The sequence below is a fragment of the Xenopus laevis genome, chromosome 3L (genome assembly GCF_017654675.1).
Source record: "Xenopus laevis strain J_2021 chromosome 3L, Xenopus_laevis_v10.1, whole genome shotgun sequence".
Lineage (NCBI taxonomy): Eukaryota > Metazoa > Chordata > Amphibia > Anura > Pipidae > Xenopus > Xenopus laevis.
The window spans coordinates 112741847-112765065 of record NC_054375.1 but is presented as its reverse complement, the minus strand read 5'-3'; the positions used below and the strand labels follow the sequence as shown (position 1 = coordinate 112765065).

General features: G+C 38.8%; 1 protein-coding gene across 4 annotated transcripts in view; it reads left to right on the top strand.

Annotated features, from left to right (window-relative positions):
- Positions 1 to 23219, top strand: part of tp53bp1.L (tumor protein p53 binding protein 1 L homeolog) — a 71742-nt gene that overhangs the window by 38295 nt on the left and 10228 nt on the right. For all 4 annotated transcript variants that reach the window (XM_041586810.1, XM_041586811.1, XM_018253148.2 and 1 more), the window contains exons 9-22: positions 1399 to 1507; positions 2567 to 2661; positions 5015 to 5196; positions 5428 to 7411; positions 8194 to 8313; positions 9472 to 9708; positions 12095 to 12152; positions 13989 to 14081; positions 15322 to 15829; positions 16046 to 16198; positions 17643 to 17941; positions 18117 to 18290; positions 18636 to 19051; positions 22649 to 22840. In XM_041586810.1, the coding sequence (XP_041442744.1) occupies positions 1399 to 1507; positions 2567 to 2661; positions 5015 to 5196; positions 5428 to 7411; positions 8194 to 8313; positions 9472 to 9708; positions 12095 to 12152; positions 13989 to 14081; positions 15322 to 15829; positions 16046 to 16198; positions 17643 to 17941; positions 18117 to 18290; positions 18636 to 19051; positions 22649 to 22840 (4620 nt within the window). The remainder of the gene's footprint in view (positions 1 to 1398; positions 1508 to 2566; positions 2662 to 5014; positions 5197 to 5427; positions 7412 to 8193; positions 8314 to 9471; positions 9709 to 12094; positions 12153 to 13988; positions 14082 to 15321; positions 15830 to 16045; positions 16199 to 17642; positions 17942 to 18116; positions 18291 to 18635; positions 19052 to 22648; positions 22841 to 23219) is intronic.

Sequence of the window (23219 nt, the reverse complement as noted above, 5' to 3'; positions counted from 1 at the left end):
GGATTTTGGCAATATTGCATAAGAAAAGGTGGCAGGTTTTGACAGTGGAGTTAATGTGGTGAGAAAAGGAGAGGGAGGAGTCAGAGATTACCCCTAGACAATGTACCGAGTTGACAAGCTTAATGAGTATGCCATCAATAGAGATCATAAAGTGGGGAGTAGGACCAGGTTTAGGTGGAAAGATGATTGGTTCAGTTTTTGTTAGGTTCAGTTTGAGGTGGCATTGATTCATCCAGTTATGGATAGGAAGCAGTCAGCGTTTTAGTCTTTGTATCAAATGTTATTAAAGGGGTTGATAATTATGTTTGCATATCATCACCATACAGATGATAAATGAGTGGATGAGATCTCCCAGAGAGTCAAGAATGTACAGAGAGAATACCAACAGACCAACTACAGAGACTTGCTACGTGTTGCATATTCCAACATGTTTCTAATAAGGAGCACTGGCCCAAGAAAGGCGGTTAAGGGGATAGAATAACTGTGGGGGTCTAACAACTTGGCCACCAGTAATTCTTTTTTTTTTTTTCTTTTCCTTCAAATGTCAGTTAAGTAGCATTTCTGCTTAAAAATAACAAAGTTATGGTATACTTATCAAAAGGTGAAGCAGAGCTTGCCACATTGTAACAGAATGAAATTCTGCTGGGCTCTATTGGCATGTATTGGATTTTTAGGTACATATTTTTCAAATGGTGAAGTCTCATTTTCAACCATTGATAAATATGTCCCTAAAAATTCTATACAAAGTGAATTAATAAATGGAAGAAATTCACTCTGGTGGACCGTGGCAATCTCTATGTTTTCTTCTCTGGTGATAAATCTACCCACTTGGTATCATCTTGCTTGCCCCAGCCAGTTCAGCACTTTCACACACTGGGAACAGATATCACTGGACATCTCTGTGTGTAGCACCCTGCCGCTGATGCATGCTGTGGCAATTATTGGGCAGACATTAATAATCCTAAAGTGAGAATGGCATATCAAAAGTAAGACTGGCATATCAACTAACGTAATTGTATAAAAAATGCTGTATGTAGGAAGGTACCATAAATTCAAACAGACGCCATTCGAAATGAACAATTAAAAACAAAATATAAATGAGCAATGGTAGCTCTAAGCTTCAGAAACCCTGCACTGCTGTCCTTAGTCCTTTAGTTTTGCCCATAAGTACTCTTTCTGTTTCCATAATCTTCAAGACCTGACATGGAAACGCAGAGGCAGAAGTATTTACATTTCATTCTAAAGCAGCAATATTTAGCCTCTAGTCCATCAACTGCTCTTGCTAAATAGTCTTCTAGCCAGACAGACAGTTCTTTAGCATGTCTATGCCCATATTGTGATGACAAAAAGCCAGACCTATTCAACCATTTGTTTTTGTTTTTTCCGGTTGCTTTACAGATTTACAGACCCATCCTCTTGCATGCAAAGTGGTATCTATACCTGCAGACAGTTTACGTCTACTCCATCTTTCTGAGCAGGCCAGTCTTCTGCCAGCGAATACCTCCAAGTAAGGCCTATTGACTTAAATGCTTTAACTACATATTTTTTATATACACATATTATATAAGTACAGATCTGTCCATGTGGTGTTGAGTGTTTGTGTAGCACTCTCTGGTGAGAGCTGGGGAATAACAGATCAAGGTGAGCAGGGTTGGACTTTTTACCTTTAAAAATGGAAAGACACAACAAATGCTAAACTGTTCCTTGTGCTTTTGTAAAGCCACATAAGTGAGATCCTCTGTGTTTAGTCTAATATAAGCATGTTCCACAACTTGCCATGCAAGTTTGAGTGCTGTTGACATCATTATAGTAAAAGAGAATTGAAGCCAAAATACTGATTGGAAATGGTTTACATTATATGTGCCAGCCCATGGACCAGCAGCCCTACATTAGTAATGATTTATGCTTTCAATTTTGTACCCTGTACCACTTTTAAATGAACTTTTAGTATGTTCTAAAATGGTTCATTCAAGCAACTTTTCAGTTTTTTTTTTTCCATTTTTTGTGGTCACTTACCCCATCTAAAAACAAATGCTCTGTAAGGCTACAAATGTATCATTATGCTATTTTGTATTACCCATCTTTCTATTTAGGCCCTCTCCTATACATTTTCAAGTCTCTTATTCAAATCAATGCATGGTTGCTAGGGTAATTTGGACCCTAGCAACCAGATTGCTAAATTTGCACACTGGAGAGCTGCTGAAAAATAAATCAAAAACCACAAATTATAAAAAGTGGAAACCAATTTCAAATTGTTTCAAAATATCTCTCTACATCATACTCGATTAATTATTATAAAGGTTAAATATTAATTAATATAAAGATGAACAACCTATTTAAGTAATATTGAGTGACTGTTGAGAAGCTAAGCTTAGAGGCTGTCCTCAAAATAGCAGTAAGTGAGGTTACATCTGCCATAGTAGCTGATGCTACAGGGCTGATCATTAATCAGTTTGCAATGATGTCTATTAAACACTTTATAGAGTATGTGCAATGTCCAGAAAATTGCAAGTGCCAAAGTAAATGCCATTGCTAATATTTTTGTCTCCCCCTCTTACTTCTCTAGAATTTTCTCAGACGCTGTTTCTCCTTCCCAAGATGCTGTCCAACCTACCCCTATTATCATACCTAGCTCCCCCACAGAGCAGGAGGCAGACAAAGGTAAATCCCCTTCTCTCTGTGATCTGATTGTCTTCCCTTTGCTTATTCACTACTTGCCTCAGATCTTTTACATTTGCTTTCATTGCCTTATTTGTCTGAGCAACAAAACACCAGCATATACATTTTCATAGAGAATACTGAGAATTGCCTCTGCTAAAACACTCAAATTGTGTAATTGTTTAGATGCATATGTGCTGCAGGTCTCAATGCAAGTAGCATTCACAAATGTGACTAGGTGTGTTTTTTTTCTTAATGGTAATCTCCTATACAGGTAGTCTTCTTCAGAAACTCTCGACAGGGGGGTACATAGTTACATAGTTAAATCAGGTTGAAAAAAGACAAAGTCTATCAAGTTCAACCCCTCCAAATGAAAACCCAGCATCCATACACACACCCTTCCATACTTTGACATAAATTATATATACCCATATCTATACTAATTACAGAGTTTAGTATCACAATAGCCTTTGATATTATGTCTGTCCAAGAAATCCAAGCCATTCTTAAAGGCATTAACTGAATCAGCCATCACAACATCACCCGGCAGTGCATTCCACAACCTCACTGTCCTCACTGTGAAGAACCCCCTACGTTGCTTCAAATTAAAGTTCTTTTCTTCTAGTCTAAAGCGGTGGCCTCTGGTACGGTGATTCTCTTTATGGGTAAAAAAATGGGTCTATAATGTCCTCTAATGTACTTGTAAAGTGTAATCATGTCCCCTCGCAAGTGCCTTTTTTCCAGAGAAAACAACCCCAACCTTGACAGTCTACCCTCATAATTTAAGTCTTCCACACCTCTAACCAGTTTAGTTGCACTTAGTCTCTGCACTCTCTCCAGATCATTTATATCCCTCTTAAGGACTGGAGTCCAAAACTGCACTGCATACTCCAGATGAGGCCTTACCAGGGACCTATAAAGAGGCATAATTATGTTTTCATCCCTTGAGTTAATGCCCTTTTTTATGCAAGACAGAACTTTATTTGCTTTAGTAGCCACAGAATGACACTGCCCAGAATTAGACAACTTGTTATCTACAAAAACTCCAAGATCCTTCTCATTTAAGGAAACTCTCAACACACTTGGGTGGTGATGGGGTGAGATGAGTCATTTCAGGGACCAGGTAAACAGCAGTGTAGGACCCCGCACACCCTATAGGAATTTGAGAGACGCCTGGTGCACAGTGGTAGAGGCTCGGCAACCTCACGGCAGGATAGAGTTAGTGATATCCAAAGGCACACAGGTCTACAGGAATTCTTCCAAAATTCTTTATTTACGGAAATGCAAATGCAACGTTTCGGGGAACAAATCCCCTTTGTCAAGCATGCTTGACAAAGGGGATTTGTTCCCCGAAACGTTGCATTTGCAATTCCGTAAATAAAGAATTTTGGAAGAATTCCTGTAGACCTGTGTGCCTTTGGATATCACTAACTCATTTCAGGGACCAGCCATGATGTCAGAGGGCAGGACTATTATGCAGTAATTGCCTAATCATCATCTCAATCAAGGAGAATCCTGTTCACATTAACCAATTGGGAAAACCGGTCAGGCAGTCGGACAGGTGGCAACACTAGGTAGTCTTGTTGAGACTTCACATTTAAGTGAATGGAAAGTGGCCTCCAAAGGCTGGGAGATATCTGATTGCAACCTCATTTGATGTATACTGCTGTTTTGAAACTTAAAATAATGTCAAAATATATGTGGACTCCATTTTGTATTGGTATAATCACACGAAAGACCAGTTTACCAAATCTTTTGCTTTTAGACTTTCTAAGAAGTTACATGTTTTTATTCTAACTGTAATATTGACATATTGGAGCCATGCAAACAATGTATTGCTGTTTTCTTGTGCTATAATGGATCATACTTTGGTAGCTATTAATTAACTGAGCGAATTGCAGAGGTATTATGTGCACAAACGTCATAACTTAAATACCACAGGTATTCAGATTTCAACTTGGCATCAAGTAATATCAAATGATTATCTTAATTGTATCCTCACACTGGACAAACAGACACAAATCAAAACTTCCAAAATAAACTTGTCATTTTTATAATGAGGATTTGTCCTCTCAGTCTAGGGGTATTTCTCAAAACTGAGGATTAATGGGGCACAAAACTTCATTGATACTGCTCCAATGCTGGGGAAATAACTGTATCTCTACTTAGTAGTCATAACACACATTATAATAATTATAATAATTTGTTTTATAGCAGGAGTTCTTATTTAATGGATCAGATGTTTTAGAAGACTTGTACAAACTTTGCTTCTTTTATTACATTAGCCCATTTAAATAATATTTCTGCACAAACTTCTTATGCATTTAGTATATTTGTTCTCCCTTTTTCCTCTTAGCCGAGGTGATGGAAACTACCCCAACAAAATATGACCTGAAAAGCAAGTTGCAAGAAGAACCTAATGAACCTAAGGATTGTTCTTTCCTGACAGTGCCTCAAGTCTCTACACCATTGTGCCAAAGTGTCCCTGCATTTGTGCCAAGTTCCCTTGTTGTACCTTCTCAGCCAGAACTTTCTCATGTAAAAAGAGATTTTTGTGTTCTATTTTCTTTTTCAATTACGCTACTGACTACAGTATGAAAGAGAGATCTAATGCAAAGCATTTATAGTTAATAGTTGTAAATTTGTGATTATTACAGCAAACCTTTTAATATAAAGGCATCTTGGGTTTAATATGAATTTTCTGTGAATTAGGTTATAATATTCTGCAAGCAGTATAACCTTTTTTTCCAATTTGTTTAATATTTGCAGGATAATTTCATGATAACCCCAAGTCTTGAAACAAATCCACCCAGAGACAAAACTAAAACCCTAGTGTTTCCAGATGATTATAAACCAATGGCACCAGAATTGACACAGGAAGTCACTGAGCTGGACTCAAGGATTTCCCAGTCAATGACAGGAGATATATGCAACCTGGAGTTATCTACTAGTGAACCTAGTGAAGTCACCGATTCAGATTGTAAAAAAGACGCAGAAGATGAACATGGAGCCACACAAATTGAAGATGATGTGGGTGATGTATGTCAGCTCTTCAAAAATTCAAAGCAATCTGTAGCAGTTATAAACATTGATCTAAAGGAAGAAAATCCCACCGTTTCTAAGGAGTCCATTTCTGCGGTCATTGAAGAAACATCCATTATTAATAAAGAAAGCACAACTGTTACCTCTGCAGCTGTTGAGACAAAAATAGGAAATGATGGGCCTGAATGTATTGATCTCACATATGATTCTGGAAGCCAGGTTGTTCTTGTTGCATCCTTAAATTCTTATTCATCGCTGAGTATTTTAGATCAAAATGTAATGGAAGTAAAACTAAATGTAACTGCTGAAAGTCAACCTGATGATGCATCAATAGAAGAGGTCCCTAAAACTTCCTGTGATAACAGAGTGACAGAAGATCAGACAATGGATGAGGGGACTAACTTAAATCTTGCTCTGTCTGAGACACAAACTCAACATTTAAATGTTTTAGATGTAGACCAATCTGAGCCTGAGGAAGAGCCAATGGAAGTGGAGTCAAGCTCAGGGTCTTCTGAAGTTAGTAACCACAAAATTATTAATGTAAGTCAATCTGTGCCCATATTCTCCAGTTGTGCTCCACAGTCTGGCAAATCTGATTGTAACACATTTGATCTAGATAAGCAGATAGAGACTGATCATTCGAAAGTTGCTTTGGAGAAGGCAAAGAGACAGGAAGACCAAACAGGATTAGGGGAGCAGTTTGATAAGAAGAGTAACACTGAAAAACTCAAATTAAATATGGAAGATAAATCTGACTACAGCAAGCCAGTTATTATTTTTGCACCTTTGCAGACTTCATTAGGTGAAGGAAATGTACCTCTGGAAAAGGAAATCCACATTTCCATAGGAGAAAAGGAAGATGCAGTGCCCTTTATATCAAATGTTTGCCAGTCTGTGGCACAGGGGCAGCTGGATGCACCTGATATAAATTTGGTGAAAAACGACAGCAAAATCCTTCCAGTGCCTCTTGAAAATAATGAATATACTCCTTCAGGAACGCAAAAGGAAAAAATAATTCCTATTGCACTTGAGGGCAAGGCAGATTTTACTGTGTTTCCTGTGGAGAATAAACCAAAACAGAAGTCTCAAGACAAATGTAATGAAGGTTCTATGGAACAATTAGGGAATGGATCACAAGCTCTGCCATCATTAGAAATTCCAGAATGTAGTGCACAACTGAAAGAAAATAGTAATGTGTTGAATGCCTTTCAATTAAATGAGCAGCAAAAAGTAAAAGTGGTAGAAGAATCAGAAAATGTGCCAAGTATGATTGATGATATTGAGCAGCAGCCACCAACTGTTACAATGCTGGCTAATGATATGCCTCCGTTGGAAGAAAGAAAACAGGAGTGCACAGAGAAAACTGTATCTGTAGCTAAACATTTAGATCATACAAATAGGCCAATACTTAAAGGGAACAAAAATGAAGAGCCAGAAATTTTAAAGACATGCAAGCCACAATTTACAGAAGAGATAAATTATTCACAGCCAAGCCATGGTAAAAATGTTGACCCCATAACATACAAATCAGAAAAGCAACCAATATCCCAACAGATGGCAGATGATGTTGCTCAGCATGTTCAAACATCAACCAGAGCCGTTGTCAATATTTCAGTGGATAACAGTAAAGAAGAGGCACGTGAAGCAGACTCAACATTGCAGGAAAAGACAGTGGAACAGTCTATACGTAGCCTGTGTGACAGCTCCAGCGGTTAGTATATCCACATCACTAAGCTCCATTTATTAGTATAGAGAGTAATGAACCCCCTATTGTAATATATGGGGCTTTTAGGGGAGTTCTATGACCATATAAATGTGCAAGACAAGTGCATTTATACAAACTATGAGACTTAAAGGATTTTCTAATATCCACATATTTCAATAAAACACAACCTTCAATATAATTAAATGTTAAGTGGCTTCTGAAACATTATTATTTAAGGATATAATACAATTTGTGACATTGGGAGTGTAAAGGAGGATGTGCTTGGAGAGCATCCATTTTTATTATTTTCTATATAGTAGCTATATCCGTGCAGAGATTACACATGATTGACAACAGTCGCGGTTGCAGCAGAGTTCACAATCTAAAGTCCCTATTACATAAATTCATACAGTTCTCAGGAATCGGTTAAAGTGCCTGCATGTTTTTAGAGTTGGGACAAACACAGTGTCTGGATAAAATTCATGTATTCAGGGGACGAACATACAAATTTCTTTGCCCTTGCTAGAATTCTGCTACTACTTTTTCACTCTGAGATAGGCCAGATAGCCTGTGAATGTGTGTGTTCTTTTCTTTGGTTGCCCACATTGCTATAAATATAGAAGGTAACCCCACCTACATAAATGTATGGTACTATATATCCCCCAGAAAATATGCTAATAGTGTGAATATATAGCTTAATAATGCTAACATTTCTTCATATACATGTACAGTGACATACTTACAATGTAAGTGTTGAAATTGTGTCCCTTTATTTTTACTTTCTACAGAAACACCATTTCATTTTACATTGCCAAAGGAAGGAGACCTGATTCAGCCTATAAGTACAATAACCCCACCAATGGTCGCCCAGCTAAAACGAGGCCCCCGGAGACATAGCACGCCTATTGGTGAGTGTACAGACTGACTTTGCAGAGACTTTCAATTCCATAATAAGCTGCATTATAAAAGCCTGTCAGGGTTGAATGATTTGCTTGTATTAATTGTTTACATCAAAATATTATAGTTCCATACACATTGTTTTTTATGGAATGAAACCCAATAAGATAAAGTCATCTGTATAATAGGTGAACATGTGCATTAGCCTACATCTTAGGGCAGGCATGTCCAAACTCTTGCCTGCAGGCCAATTGCAGCACGTTTTAAATTTTAGACTGGCCCGCAGCCTTAAACAAGGATTCGCCCATTCAAGGGCAGACCCCGCTAAAAATTGGCACGCAACTGGCCAGACCGAGACAGGAGCCTGTTGGTGAGCAGTGCCTTCTATCTTCTTGCCGTACCGGCTGCGCAATGCAATCACATGTTGGTGTGTGCTCGTAACGTCAGGATTAAGCGCTAGTTCTTGCCTGAGGCTGCAATTCCACCCATGTGCCTTCTAATTTTTCTTGAGAATGCACATCAGCATGGTCACTGACTCATCCCCCCAGGTAATAATGTTTATATTATATGCTTCAACATATTAAAAGACCCACGCCTAACTAAAACTTATACAACTTTTTCAAATTGATTGGAGGGATCCCTTCTGAATGGACCGTCAGACTGGATCTCATTCTAAGGTCAGAAAAATAGAATATAGAAATGAAAGGAATAAGAAAAGAAAATAAAGCGTGAATGAGAAACCATATTCATTGATTTTAAAAGTTAAGTCTGTGGCAGTGCCTGCCATACCCCCATCTACATAGGATAAGAATTGCTGATAGGAAGACAGCAGTAGTAGTTTGCCTTCCCTATGCTTGAATGAAGAATCGCCTGCACTAATGCACTTGCCTCATGAGGAAACTTCAGACGACTTTGGAAATCAAAGCACTGCGAGTGTATTAGCGCAGGCGATTCTTCATTCAAGCATACAGAAGGCAGTTCAAGGAGATTGTAGCCACGCAGAAGAGGCGATTAGTCGCCAGGCAACTAAATCTCCCTGGATTGAGGAATTCATATTAACTTCTGTTTGGTTATTGAAAGGCTTTACGTATACAGCATATGTAGATATTGCAATGTTAGTATAGTCTTAATTGCTTGTTTCTAAAATCAGCAGATTTGTTTTATTTCAGTAGTTGGAGGCTGTCCTGACAGCACCCTGGCAACCAGTGATGTCACTGCTGAAAGAACTATGGCTACCAGCGATATAACTGAAGACGGTGCAATGGTCACAGCAGATGTCTCAGAAGAGAGGGAAAGGGCAAATTCTCACTCTGCTTCCAATGCTAATGGGAAACTCTGTCTGAGAATGAAACTGATCACTCCTGTTAATGAGGAGAGTGAAGGGGCTCCCCAGTTTAACTTGGAAAGTAAGAACACAAATCTATGTGTCTAGGATTATTTATAATTAAGTATTAAATATTCTCTTTTCCAAGCCACAGATCTCTATGGTATATTTGGTTTTGCTAAAAGAAAAAGCCTTGGAAAATGAAGGGCCTGTTGCAGAAATTTACTGCTTAAAAATGGATTTTATATCGGTACAGGCATAGGCATTCCATTATCTATAAATACTGGAATGCCATGTTCCCTGGAGTATTACAATTGCTTATTTATCTTGTATTATAAAGCAGTATAGTCTAGATTATGATATCTAAACTAGCATAATTTCAAGTTAATGGCAAAAAAATCCTAGTGGGATTTGTATTTACTTTACAATCTGAAAATCATATGTCCCAAGCCTTCAGACCAATATATCCCTTATTCAAGAATATAGACTTTTATCAACATTTAAGTTGTCTAGGTACATGAACCTTAATAACTTCTGTTTTTAAGATCACAAGCTAGAATAGCATCTTGCTACTGGGAGGTTTTTGATTAAGTATAATCTTATGGGTATTATGTCTAAAAATAACAACTGATACCTGTGTGTGTGTGTATTCCAGAGGCTACTTACCTTGTTAGACCGCTTACTTGCTTTATGGCTTTTTTTCTGGTCCATTTCTAATACTTCTCTAAATTGTTTTCCATTCAGTCTTCACTAGAACTTTAAAAAAATGAACATTACAAAAAAGACTCCATTTTGTGTAAGGTCAAGACAGCTGCTAGGTTTGAACAACCCCTTTAATATATATATATTTTAGTATGTTATAGAATGGCCTATTATAAGCAACTTTTCAGTTGGTCTGTATTGTTTATTTTTTATAGTTTTTGAATTATTTGCCTTCTACTTCTGACTCTTTCCAGCTTTCAAATGGGGGTCACTGGCCCATTTAAAAAAGAATTCTCTGTAAGGCTACAAATGGATTGTTATTGTTACTTTTTATTACTCGGACCTCTCCTATTCATATTCCAGTCTCTTATTCAAATGCATGGTTACAAGGGTAATTTGGACCCTAGCAACCAGATTGCTGAAATTTAAAACTGGGAGCTGCAGAATAATAATAATAACAACAACATATAATAACTAGTTGCAAATTGACTCAAAATATCATATGATTATAAAAGTTAACTAAAGGTGAACAACCCCTTTTAAAGATTGAGGAGGTTAGAAACTAGCATGAGGTCAGTGATAACAAAAGTAAGCAGATTAAGGAACAGTCAGATAGCTTTGTAACACACCAGTGTCTATGGCTGGAGACAAGCTCACCAATATCGGCAGAAGACTTGGATATCAGTCGGCTCGTTGATCGGCCCAGGGGGGCATCAGCCACTGTTATTGCTGAATCGTCAGATACAGGTAGAATTCTATTGATTCAGCTCTACACGTGTGAATCGAAAGAAACTATCTTCCTGGAAAGATCTTTTCTAGGAATTGTAGCATATGGCTACCTTTAGGCCAAGCAGGAGTCAGGGAAATATCCAAAATTCAAGTGTTCTAACCTGAACAGGTACAATTCAAAAGTTATTACAAAAAACCATGAATTTCTGAAGGTATCCTAAAGTATTTCTTATCTGGCTGAAATTGCTTCAAACTTGCAAGTGACTGATTAAAGCACATTCCCATGCCATATATATTGCTAGCAGTGCATTATTTGCAAAGGCATACATTTTCAAAAACAGGTGTTTTTAGTTACAGGTTTACGATCAATAAGTTGCTTAGCCAAACCAAGTCAAGGTAAACATCATATGGTGGTCCAAATGACTGCATGATTGGAGGTACTTTCTCGGTGTCAGAGTGGGCCTCCTAAAGCTTACCCGAGAACCTGACACTTTCACAACAATGTGATGTAGCAAGTGCTAAATGTAAATAGTCTCCTATAGCCTATGGTGGAAATAAGAAAGGACTCATGGGAACTGTACTTGTCTGGAGCCCACCAAGAGATCCTCCAGTACCAGTCAAACCCTGGCATCTTCAAAAAAGTGTCTCCTAACCAAAGCATTGGCAAACTTGCACCAGGGCAGCAACTCCGTTTTTGTGCCATCATGTAATCTGTGCGTGGATTAGCCCCCTTCTGTTTATCTTCGAGGTGAAGGCTATAGTCCAGGGATTAAAAAGGAGTACTGTAGTGAGCTATACGATTCCCTAATGTGAAATATATTCCACAGTCCTATTTCAAGTCTGTTTTATTTTTTTAATGACTTCCTCAAATTAATGGAATACAACCAGTTAAATACCGTAAGTGTATTGCATGTTATATGCACCTGATTGTCTTTAATTGTATTTGCACATGAACAAAGCTCTTCATGCAGTTGCAATAAATAATAACATTTTTAATAGATATATGAAAGTATATAGTTTCTATTTTTCTTTAACAGAACCAGATGCAGCCAAGAGGCCAAAAGAGGCAGCTGACGTTGCCGGGAATGTTGCCAGGTAACAGCTGCTTGTTGCTAAGTAAATCAGTTTGATTCTAAAAGCAAGTGGAAAGTGTATACAGCAGAATTCAATTAATGTCCATTTCAGATTCCCTGTGCATCAGTTCCAAACTAAAGAATAACATCCATGCACTGCAAATTTACAGGCACCTAAAATATGCAAAAAAATAACATGCAGCGATCCTCCCATTATGATGCTGTTTTTAATGTGGTAGTAATTCAAACACACCGGCTACATATAAGCAAAGGTTTTTATTACATACATAGAATGAAAAAGATATACGCTACTGAATAAGTATAAGAGCAAAGCACAGTCAATCTGCAACCAAGATTGGGAGATCCCGAACAGCCAGCAGATCGAGTCCCTCAAACGGTGCAGGGTAGGTCCTGTAGCTGCACGGGTTAACCACACAGACGAGATCTCAACTGACCGGATGGAGACCCCCAGTTTATATATGTTCAAATACAGTAAGCTCATTTAGTGATTTAGTCAATAACTCATATAGTGAATTGATTAATAACAGATCTTGCTTCCCATGCGCTCATCAGGATCTGGCCAGACTTCCAACAAGCACATCTGAAACAGAGATCTTATCTTGGCTAACTGGTAGCTGAATAGCATATTGTGCCCCTACCGACAATAAAGAAGAGTCTGATAATGACTTCAGAAATCATACACATATTAGAGAATACTGTACATATGAAAATATCCAGAATATGAATAAAGAACAAGTATTAGGTCATCAAGTTGATTAGTTCCCATGATTTCTCTTGCGCAAAGATTCATTATACAGGATTATAGATTATAAAGCCACTTTGTTATACACAAATATACATTCTAAAGCTGTCTTTATACACTCTATTGGGCTCAACATACGACATTGGGCTCAACAGTAGAACAGTTCTTTGTGTTATAGTTTTATATAATTCTGCAGAAAGGTATTGCAATCAGAGTATTACCATGAGCCATTATTGAAAAAAAACTCCTATTATAAGATTCTTCTACTTTTTAACATTTGAGGGAACAAGAAGTGTGTGGTTAAAAATCAAGAACAAATGGCAATTTGTTATGGGTGTTGATGGGGTGGAAAGATGACCATTTCTGTTTAACGTAGTGCTGCTATATTCAAGTAAAATGGCTGACAAACAAGAAGAAACCAGATTTATGAGATCTGGGTTAAGATTAGAAGAGGAGAGAAAAATTCAAGTATTAACAGATACTGTTGCAAAACATATGGAACAAGTTATTGGCCAAGGGAGGCCTTGAGGAACCCCATCATAAAGAGATAAAGGAGAAGGTGATATATCTTTTAGTATCCCTGACAAAAGTATATTTGAAGTTAAGAAGAAACCCAGTACAGGCCAAGAAATTGAAGAGAGAAAGAGTAGGATACCTCTCCCTCTAGGAGAGTTGCCACTAAGGTGCAGTCCCCTAGGACAGGGCATGCGGTGTCTGTAGAAGAGAGCAAGGTACAGTATCTATTAAAGCTGATATGTTACAGATCAGTTCAAGATAAAGGATAGGAGGAACAGTGGCTTTAGGAAGGAGTGGACTTTGACTGACCAGGACATTCAATGGTAATGCTTCTTTGTTACTTGTTTAAATACAAATGCAAAACTTTTTCAAGGCAGATAACCTTCAAAGCAAAATAAAAGACCACGTACTCCAGACCTAAAATACATTTTTGTTGGATTTGTCAATACTATTTATAAATGTATCTGCGGTTATGCACCGTGGTTTTGTTGTAATCACTGGTTATATGTATACTTGGAAAATCACAGTCAGTTGTTGCTTTCCTTCATATTGCTGTCTTTTTATTTATTTTTTTATCAGTGCACAGGACTCCACCTCTGTATTTGTGCGGGTATGTGAGGCCCATTATGAGGAAGAAGCCAGGAGTCCAGTTTGTCCTACTACCAGTCTGAGGTAATACACATTTCACCTCTCCGTCCACAGTTACAGTTGTTGTCAATCATGAATTATGTAGAGGAAACATGGCCTTGGGATAACATGCATTAAGGTACACCAAGAAAATAAATATTGAAACCATTATGCCTTCTGTGTGCCATGCTCCTCTAATAAAGTCTTCTCTGAGGTAGGTGACGAGACATTTAGGTATATTCGTTTTCTTTGGTCAGTTGAATAATACTAGTGTCCCCTTGTTGCTGCTTGTGGTTCATATATCTTAAGGCAGCCATACACTGGAATTGATGGGGTACTAATACACTAGGATATAGGTACTAATAATAGTATGAAACAGTTATTGTTATTGATGTGAACTTTTGATAGAATTTGACATTCTGGCCTGGCGGTCTGAACAGCTCGTTCTGCTCTTAGAGCAAATAATAAATATTGCAATTGACTGTAGGCACGACACTTGTCTACTGATTTTATCCAGTGGAGAAGCAATGCATTGTGTGGGAATTAAGTATCCTAAGCTAATGTATCTAATGGTTAGGGATAATATGAATGACTATTGATTGTGATTATTAAAATTAATACAAATCATATGCAAGGTCAGAGGACTCAGATAAGCATATTCAGTATAGATTAATATATAAATCTGTACGTCCAGTTAATTAACCTTGAATGTGTCTGCACTATATAAATAAAGAATAGTAATAATTGGATTGGTCGTATTTATCAAGATGGTGTCAAAGTGCTCTATACCTGATTGGTAAGTTACTACTCCAAGATCTGTTCCAGTCAGGTTTATATTTGGTTGTTACAGTGGCATCACTTACCAGTGAGAAAGCCAGCTACCCAGTGGTGTAACTATAGTTATGTGGGACCGCCCCTCTCCAGCCACGCTCTAACCTTTCAACAGGGAAGGGGGATGCAGACTGCTTGGGCGCTGGGTGGGGAGTGGGAGGGCATGAGGCAGTAGTGGGTGGGGGGCGGGGAGTAGGTGGGGCAGTGCAGATGGGTGGGTACGGGAGTGCACTGGGCCCTCTGAAGACCAGACTGTAGTTACACCACTGCAGCTACCTGTACAATTTTTCTTCTCTAGTTCCTTTCAGTTGTCATTGAAATAGAAAAGTAATTAAGTGCCGACATTACCAAATTCAGTGATGTTTTAGTAGTTGTTGTGGAAGAGCGCAGAAAGGCTTGTTTATTTGCAGCTGCAATTAAAGTTGAATTTGAGCACGTTTTATTTGGTTGGCAGGGGAAAATCATTCCAAAATACAGAAGTTGATGAGATGTCTGTGGATCTTAATACAGTTTTGCAAAATGTTGAGGAGCATGATATCAATTCAAAAGCAACCCAAAACTTACCAGAGGGGCCCATTCAAGCGTATTCCAGTAGCCTTGAGGAAGATGCTATGGAGCTAGAAACTTTCCAAGAGGAAAACCTATATCGTGTACAGCCTGAACGAGGGAAGAAGAGTCAACTGAAGCAAAGTGAGACAACCTCAACTCAGAATGAATATGGGGACGAGCATATGACTCCTAGGCATAGGCACAAAGAAGTACAAACAGCCAGTGTACTGGAGCCTAGGACATTGGTGGTATCCTCTGCTACACAGACAGAAATTGGCCAAAGGACAGTTACTAGTAATGGGCAAAAGAATGTGAAGCAGGATTCTTCCAGGGCAACAAAGAAGGACCATGGAAAATCTGAAAGTGTAACAAAATCAGTGCAAGGAGATGACACAGATTCAGTACACAGTCAGGTGGGGACATATGGCTGTTTAATTTCCAGGAGCTTTTAAATATAAAACTAAAGTTATTTTTTTGTTTTGTTTCTTTGATGCAAATATTTGTCACTGTGAAGGGAGCCCTGTACTTAACTCCTGCCATAAGCAGATTTTACACCTTGCTCCATTCTTGACAAATGAGCCTGAATATTGTGATCTGCATGTCAGGATTATTTTTTTTTTCTTTTAAAGGGAGAGGAGGACTTTAATATACAGCACCCTCCACCTGGACGCCACCTCCACCGCCATATACGCACGATCAGTGAAGTTCGTACTGTGGTTACACGAGTGATTACTGATGTGTATTATGTGAATGGCACAGAAGTGGAGCGTAAAGTTGTAGAGGTAATTAATTTCATAGTAAAAACTTTTGCAGATTAAATCCACCTTCGGCTCTCCAGGGCCCGACCCAAATTTCCTCAGCAGATTACACAGGGCTCCTGCCCCTCCCACAGACAGGCTGGCACAAACCTGAATCTGAATCAGCCCTCAGTAATTTGGAGAGCTACTAGAGAGGTCAGGAGATTTGGTTCAGTTCCTCCCTGGTCTAACCCCTGTAAGGGTGGCATGCCGGGTTTAGATTTTGTCCGCACCATTACCATATGGATTTCCTTTTCGGAGTGGACTTCTGGCTCCTATGTAGCATATAGGCATATACATACCACCAAGCAAGAAAAGTTTATAGATATGAAAGTGAATACTCCAGGCAGGAGAATTGCCCCTAACGTTTCGGCAAGGGTGCCTTTGTCAAGATCTATTTACTTTCCAACCTTAAAGGGGGGTTCAACTTTAAGTTAACTTTTAGTATATTATAGAATGGCCAATTCTAACCAACATTACCATTGGTCTTCATTATTTATTTTCTATAGTTTTTGAAACATTTGCCTTCTTCTTCCGATTCTTTCCTGCTTTCAGATGGGGGGGTCACTTACCCCACCTCAAAACAAATGCCCTGTAAGCATACAGATGCATGTATTGTTACTTTTTATTACTTTCTATTCAGGCCCTCTCCTATTCATATTCCAGTCTCGTATTCAAATTAATACATGGTTGCTAGGGTATTGCAAACTGGAGAGCTGCTGAATGAAGAACTAAATAACTGAAAAACCACAAATAATAAAAAATGAAAACCAATTGCAAATTGTCTCGGAATATCACTCTCTACATCATAATAAAAGTTAACGCAAAGGTGAACAACCCCTTAAAGCATCTCTCAAATTGTCATGGTTTTCAGGTACTGTATCCACAGGTCAGATGTACTTCTAGTTATCCCAGTGGCCCTCACAAGAATTGATGACTTGTAAATCATACAGTCTTCAAGGCCTACTAGATTTTTAGCAGACCTGTAACCCTCAGACTGACAACACATTACACTTGATTGGTGGCCTCTTTGTGGGCAGCAAAAAAAATCACAACCTCCATGGAAAAGATTTGCAGAGTGGCTACTTGGTCCTCTATCCACACCTTTACCTGCTTCTAATGGGTGCATGTGGAACCTTTGGTGAGGGCAGCTTTTGGCTGGAAACTGCTCCAGGGCAGATAGTTGAAGATAATGTTTAATCTATAGGCACTCTGATTTTTGCTACTGTTTCAATGGGAACACTCTGAAGGCTAAAAAAAAATTTATCATTTCTGGTTTTCTAGCATAAGTCGCATTGTCTTATATTAAATGTTGTCTGCTGTTATTTGTTAAGGGGAGCCTTCATTATAATGGGAAACATTTTTGCTGACCTCCCTGTTATATAAACAGAAGCAAAGTTGATGTCTGTTTTATAAATCTCTGTTTTAGGAAGCTGAAGATCCAATCATAGAATGTCACGAATATGAAAATGACGTTTCCTCTTCAAGAACAGCTGGGTCCTCTCTGACTTCTGGAGACCTTGCAGATATTAGTTCATTTTCCTCCAAAGCTTCAAGCCTTCAGCGTACATCTAGTGGGGCGAGCAGTGGGCTTTCTGCCGCTCAGAGCATTAGTGGCAGCAGCACAGAAAAAGGGAAGGTGTCTGCGACCCAAAGAGGAAAAAGTGGCCTTTTGGAGTCAGGAGAGTTTGCTGTTCCAAGTGGCCGGGGGACTTTAGGAAAACTTAGGTATTTGTAACTTGTTTTAGTAAAATTGATGATGATGATAGATGAAAAAATGTGATTTAAATACAGGGGGCATTAAAAATCATTGAAGGACAACTGTATATACCCTATATAGAGTCTTTAATAGAATGAACAAGGAGTTGAAACCCCCAGTTATTTAGATTACTATTTTTTTCAGTCCTAGGAAATTGGCCAGCCAGCCATGTTCTCCTCATCGCTCAGGAGGACAAATTGGGGTTCAAGGGAGTGAAGATGATGCAGATATATCACTTGGTAACAGATCAAAAGCAGCTCTTACACCCCGTGGAAGAGGGAGGAGAGGGCGGCCTCCATCACGAGCAGCTGGGACAAGGTAGCTATAGGAGTTTTTGGTTGTCTAATTATTGGCTAGACATTACTAATTTGATGGTTTCATTTGTATGAATATATTGGCAGCTACATTAGAGGGACAAGCAGTGTAAGTATTGGGCTTTATTGTTGTTGTAGATATGGGTTTCAGGCATGTAGACATGTTTCCTACCCTTCTCATAAATCTTAAATGGTTCTATTGATCTTGGACATTTATGCGAAGTCATACATAGATTTCATTTCTGAGACATGCATATCGAGAAAAAATGAATTATTAAAATGTCCATTGAAGAACAAAGGTCAATTCATTCTGTGCAATTTACGGTGCCCACTTGTATCTGCTTTCTAGAGACAATACTGCAACTTCAAATGCAAATATGGAGGATCCTGCTGATGGAATTTCTGATGAGGAACGATTTACACGCCTTAATATTTATCATCCAGGAGCTGACAGATCTGAGCCAGGAACACCCACAGTTCGTAGAAGTGACTCTCCTGAAATCCCTGTTCGGGCAGCTGCGACGAATGTGAGTTCAGATTCCTCGGGCAGCAGTTTTGTGGGACTCAGAGTTGTGGCCAAGTGGTCCTCCAATGGCTATTTCTATTCTGGCAAAATTACTCAAGATGCTGGTGGAGGAAAATATAAACTGTTGTTTGATGATGGATATGAGTGTGAAGTGCTGGGAAAAGACATTTTACTCTGTGACCCTATCCCTATGGACACAGAGGTAACAGCCCTCTCTGAAGATGAATACTTTAGCGCAGGTAAGTGATGAGGGGGTTTGTTTAGTCCTGTGAACTGTTTCATTGACAAATTACTGTATTTTTAAAGAGGGGGCTGATTATACTTGGCCCTGTATCAACAAGATCTTAACTTATATAGCCTGTTTCTTCACATTCTGGTAGTTCTGGGTCAGCTTAAAGGGGTGGATCATCATTATGTTCACTTGTTAAAGAATGGCTTATTCTAAGAAGCTTTTCAAACTGCATTCATTATTTTTCTTTTTTATAGTTTTTTTTTTCATTATTTACCTTCTTCTTCTTCTTCTGACTCTTACTGGCTTTCAAATGGGGGTCACCAACCCATCTAAAAAAAGGCTACAAATGTATTGTTATTGGTACTTTTTATTACTCACCTATTTTATTCAGGCCTCTCCTATTGATATTCCAGTCTTTTATTAAAACAATACATGGTTGCTAGGGTAATTTGGACTGTAGCTACCAGATTGCCAAACCTGCAAACTGGAGAGCTGCTGAATAAAATGCTAAATAATGCAAAAACCACAAATAATAAAACATGAGAACCAATTGCAAATTGTCTCAGAATATCACTCTCTACATCATACTAAATGTTCATTTTAAGGTGAATGACCCCTTTAACCAGAATTAGGTTAGCATATAAACAAAAGGGATATGTATTCAGAGCTGTAATATTTTTTTTTTTTTTTAAAGTTTTATTTAGCATTTAAGTGAACTTAAACGTACAACAATGTCTAGCCTGTAGGCTAGAAGTAAGAAAGGAAAGAGAGAGAGAAAGATAAAGAAAGAAAGAAAGAGAGGTGAGCTGGTAGACCTTCATTAGCTTTAAATATGCCACCGATTTAACCATTACAGTGGTCATACATAAATTTTGTTACCGTGATACATTAACCTCCAGCCATGTACTCCAGATGCCTTCCAATTTGTCTGGCCACCCGCAGGCCTGATATACAAGCTTCTGCTTAGGCAAGGAGTCATTGATGAGTTTTTTCCAAAAGTTCAATGCAGGTGGTTCCATGGATTTCCAGTGTAGCAGTATTGCCTTCTTTGCATAACAAAAAATAGTTGCAAGTAACATAATCTAGTTAAAGGGCTCAACAGTAATGTTCCCACAATAACCAAAAGACACACACTGGGTGACAATATATTAGGAAGTGCTAGGCAAGTTTCAGCGTAGTTTATCTCCCTCCAGAATCCCCTGTATTTTCGGGCAGTCCCAGAAAACATGAATAAATGTACCCACCGCCCCAGGACACTTGGGACACTGGTCCGAGACTCCTTGGTAGATCCTGGCCAGTCTTTAAGGAGTGAGGTAAACTCTATTAAGGAATTTAATCTGTATTTATCTATCCCTGCTAGAGATAGTGAGTTGGGGTACTAAGGTTAGGGCATCCTTCCACATTCCTTCCTCTAGACTTGAGATATCCCCCATTCCAGTGTTGTTTAACCTTATATAATTGGGTGGTATTAGCCTGCATCAGTATTGTGTACATGTAGGTTAGTGTTTCTGTTAGATCAGGTCGATGGAGGTATAGCTCCAAAGTGGTCTCATTGACCACTAGTGGCTTCTGGGGGAATTCAGCTAGCAAGGCATTCTTCAACTGCAGGTACCTGAACAGCATATTTGCTGGAAGTTGGAATTCATTTTTAAGCACGTGTAATTGTTTACATTCCCCATTGACTACAATGTCCCTGAGTGTTTTTGTTCCTGCAGCCACCCATCTAGCTACTGTATATCGGGTACTGATTCCAAGTGAGGGAGGTATTTTTTGCCCCATATGGAGGTCCACTTGGACCACACCGGTTGTTTATTCTGGGCAACTTTGAGCGCCCTCTGGAAGGATTCCACTACTGTTCTGATGAGGGACATTGTCCTATGTATTGGGCAGTTACCCCTGTATGGCAGTTTAGACAGGGCCTCTAAGGAGCCTAAAATGGTGGCTTCCAGCACTTGGTTGTCTGTTTGCTGGACTAGCCACCAAGACCAATTGACTAGCCAGAAAATATTTCTCAAAGTTAGGCAAGGCCAGTCCCCCACCCGTCAGCAGAGCCTGTAGCGTCTGCAATGCCAGTCTGGGTCGTTCACCTGCCCAACTAAAGCCTCTTATAATAGAGCCAAGTGTCTTAAATAAGATTGGGGGAGGTGTCCTGGGTGCATTATGGAACACATATAAGTATTTGGGCATGTTAATTTTCCCGGAGACTGATAGGGAAAGACCTTGCTAAACTAGCGTTCTCTCTCGTAGCTGGGTTACAACAGGAGAGATGTTCAATCTTTCATACATTCTCAGGTGTTTGTGAATGCGTATCCCTAGGTATTTAAATTCGGATACCACATTTAGCTGTGCAATGGTCCATGGGCTATCGGGTGTAGGGTGATCTACATGGAAGATTAAGGACTTGTCAAAGTTGATTTTAAGTCCAGAGTATTTACCAAATCTTGCCAGTAAATTGATAACGGCTTGAAGGGAGTTCATAGTCTGCCAAATACAGGAATATGTCATCAGCATATAATGACACCTTCTCTTCTATGTCTCCTAATTGGAGCCCGTTAATTTCTCTGCTCAGCAGTTTAATCGCTAAAGGCTCAATTGCCAGGGCAAAGAGCAGAGGTGATAATGGACAGCCCTGCCTGGTCCCCTGTTTCAGTTGCACCACTGGCGAGAGCATACCGGCCACCAAGACTCTAGTAGCCTGTGGTCGTGCATAAAGTAGAGCTGTAATATTTAATATCATTGTACAGACATATTTACTTCATTATGACATGAAGATTTGTATTCTGTGTTTTAAGGCTTGAGAGCTATGTAAGAGTCAGTATATGGCACATTCATGTGGGAAACACTAAAAAATAAAAGTTGCAGCATACATAAGATAGCTGCTCTAAATGTCATCAGAGATGTATAATGGCTATTAGTGTTGCGCGAGTTGAGAAAACCTCGACTCGCACCCAACCCTAACCCACAATGCTCTCCAATTTATATGCCCGCGCTCGCCCCACTGTGATATCACAGAAGGAGGCGGGGCATGTTGGCACATGATTATATAAAAAGGAGCATGTCCGGGAACAAAGCTCAGCCCACACCCAAACTTTTTGCATCAATCAACATGAAACCCCCCAACCCTCAGGCTTTGGGTCGGCCCGCACATCACTAATGGCTACAATTTCAGTCTTATTATAAACCATCTTTTATCTTTTGGTGATTTTTGGCATCTCTTTTTCGCATGTATCACTATTATACTGCAGTACGGCACTTTAATTACCAATCTGCACTATTTAACATCATTTGAGGCCCAAAAAAAGAAGATGGGAAGGATTTATCCAGTACACCCTTATTAAACAGTTTATCACAGAAACAAGAGAATTTAAGTCACACATAAAATGAAATTTCAGACTTTATTCTTACCCTAGCTGCTGTTAATATGAATACACTTTTATATATCAATGGAACCATTCTAGTAGTGGCTTGTTCTGGTATCTCTTGCTTGTGATGGAATATTATTTGCCTTTGGTTCACTGTTGGTGACCCCCTTGTGAAAACCTATACAGACCTTAATTGTGTTTGAACTAAATGTGACTAAGTTATGGAATGCTTTCTTTTTTAGGAGTTGTAAAAGCACATAAGAAAGATTCCGAAGAACTTTATTACTGCGTTGAGAAAGATGGCCAAAGGAAGTGGTATAAAAGAATGGCAGTTATATTATCACTGGAGCAAGGAAACAGACTTAGAGAGCAGTATGGTCTTGGCCCATATGAACCTTCAACACCTCTAACTAAAGCATCAGACATTAGTCTTGGTATGAGACACATCTCACATGTTTTCTTTGTGACCTATAATATGTGTTTTGTCTGTGTGTGTGTGTGTATATATTTATATAATCATATGGTACACAGCACTACTCTTTAAGTAGGAGTAACTCCTATAGACTCAGTTTTATCCAAATAATCCAAATTTGTAACAGCACTATTAACTGATTCATTTTGAATTTTTTTTTTTTCCCCATGACAGTATCCCTTTAAGGTATGAAGATCCAAATTATGTATCCGTTATCCAGAAAACCCCAGCTCCCTATATATATCTATTGGCTCACTTTTAAATGTGTAAAATAGTTGGAGATGGTTAGTTTTATTAATAAGTCTATAGGATGTTTGTGGCAGTATGAAGGTGCCTTTGAT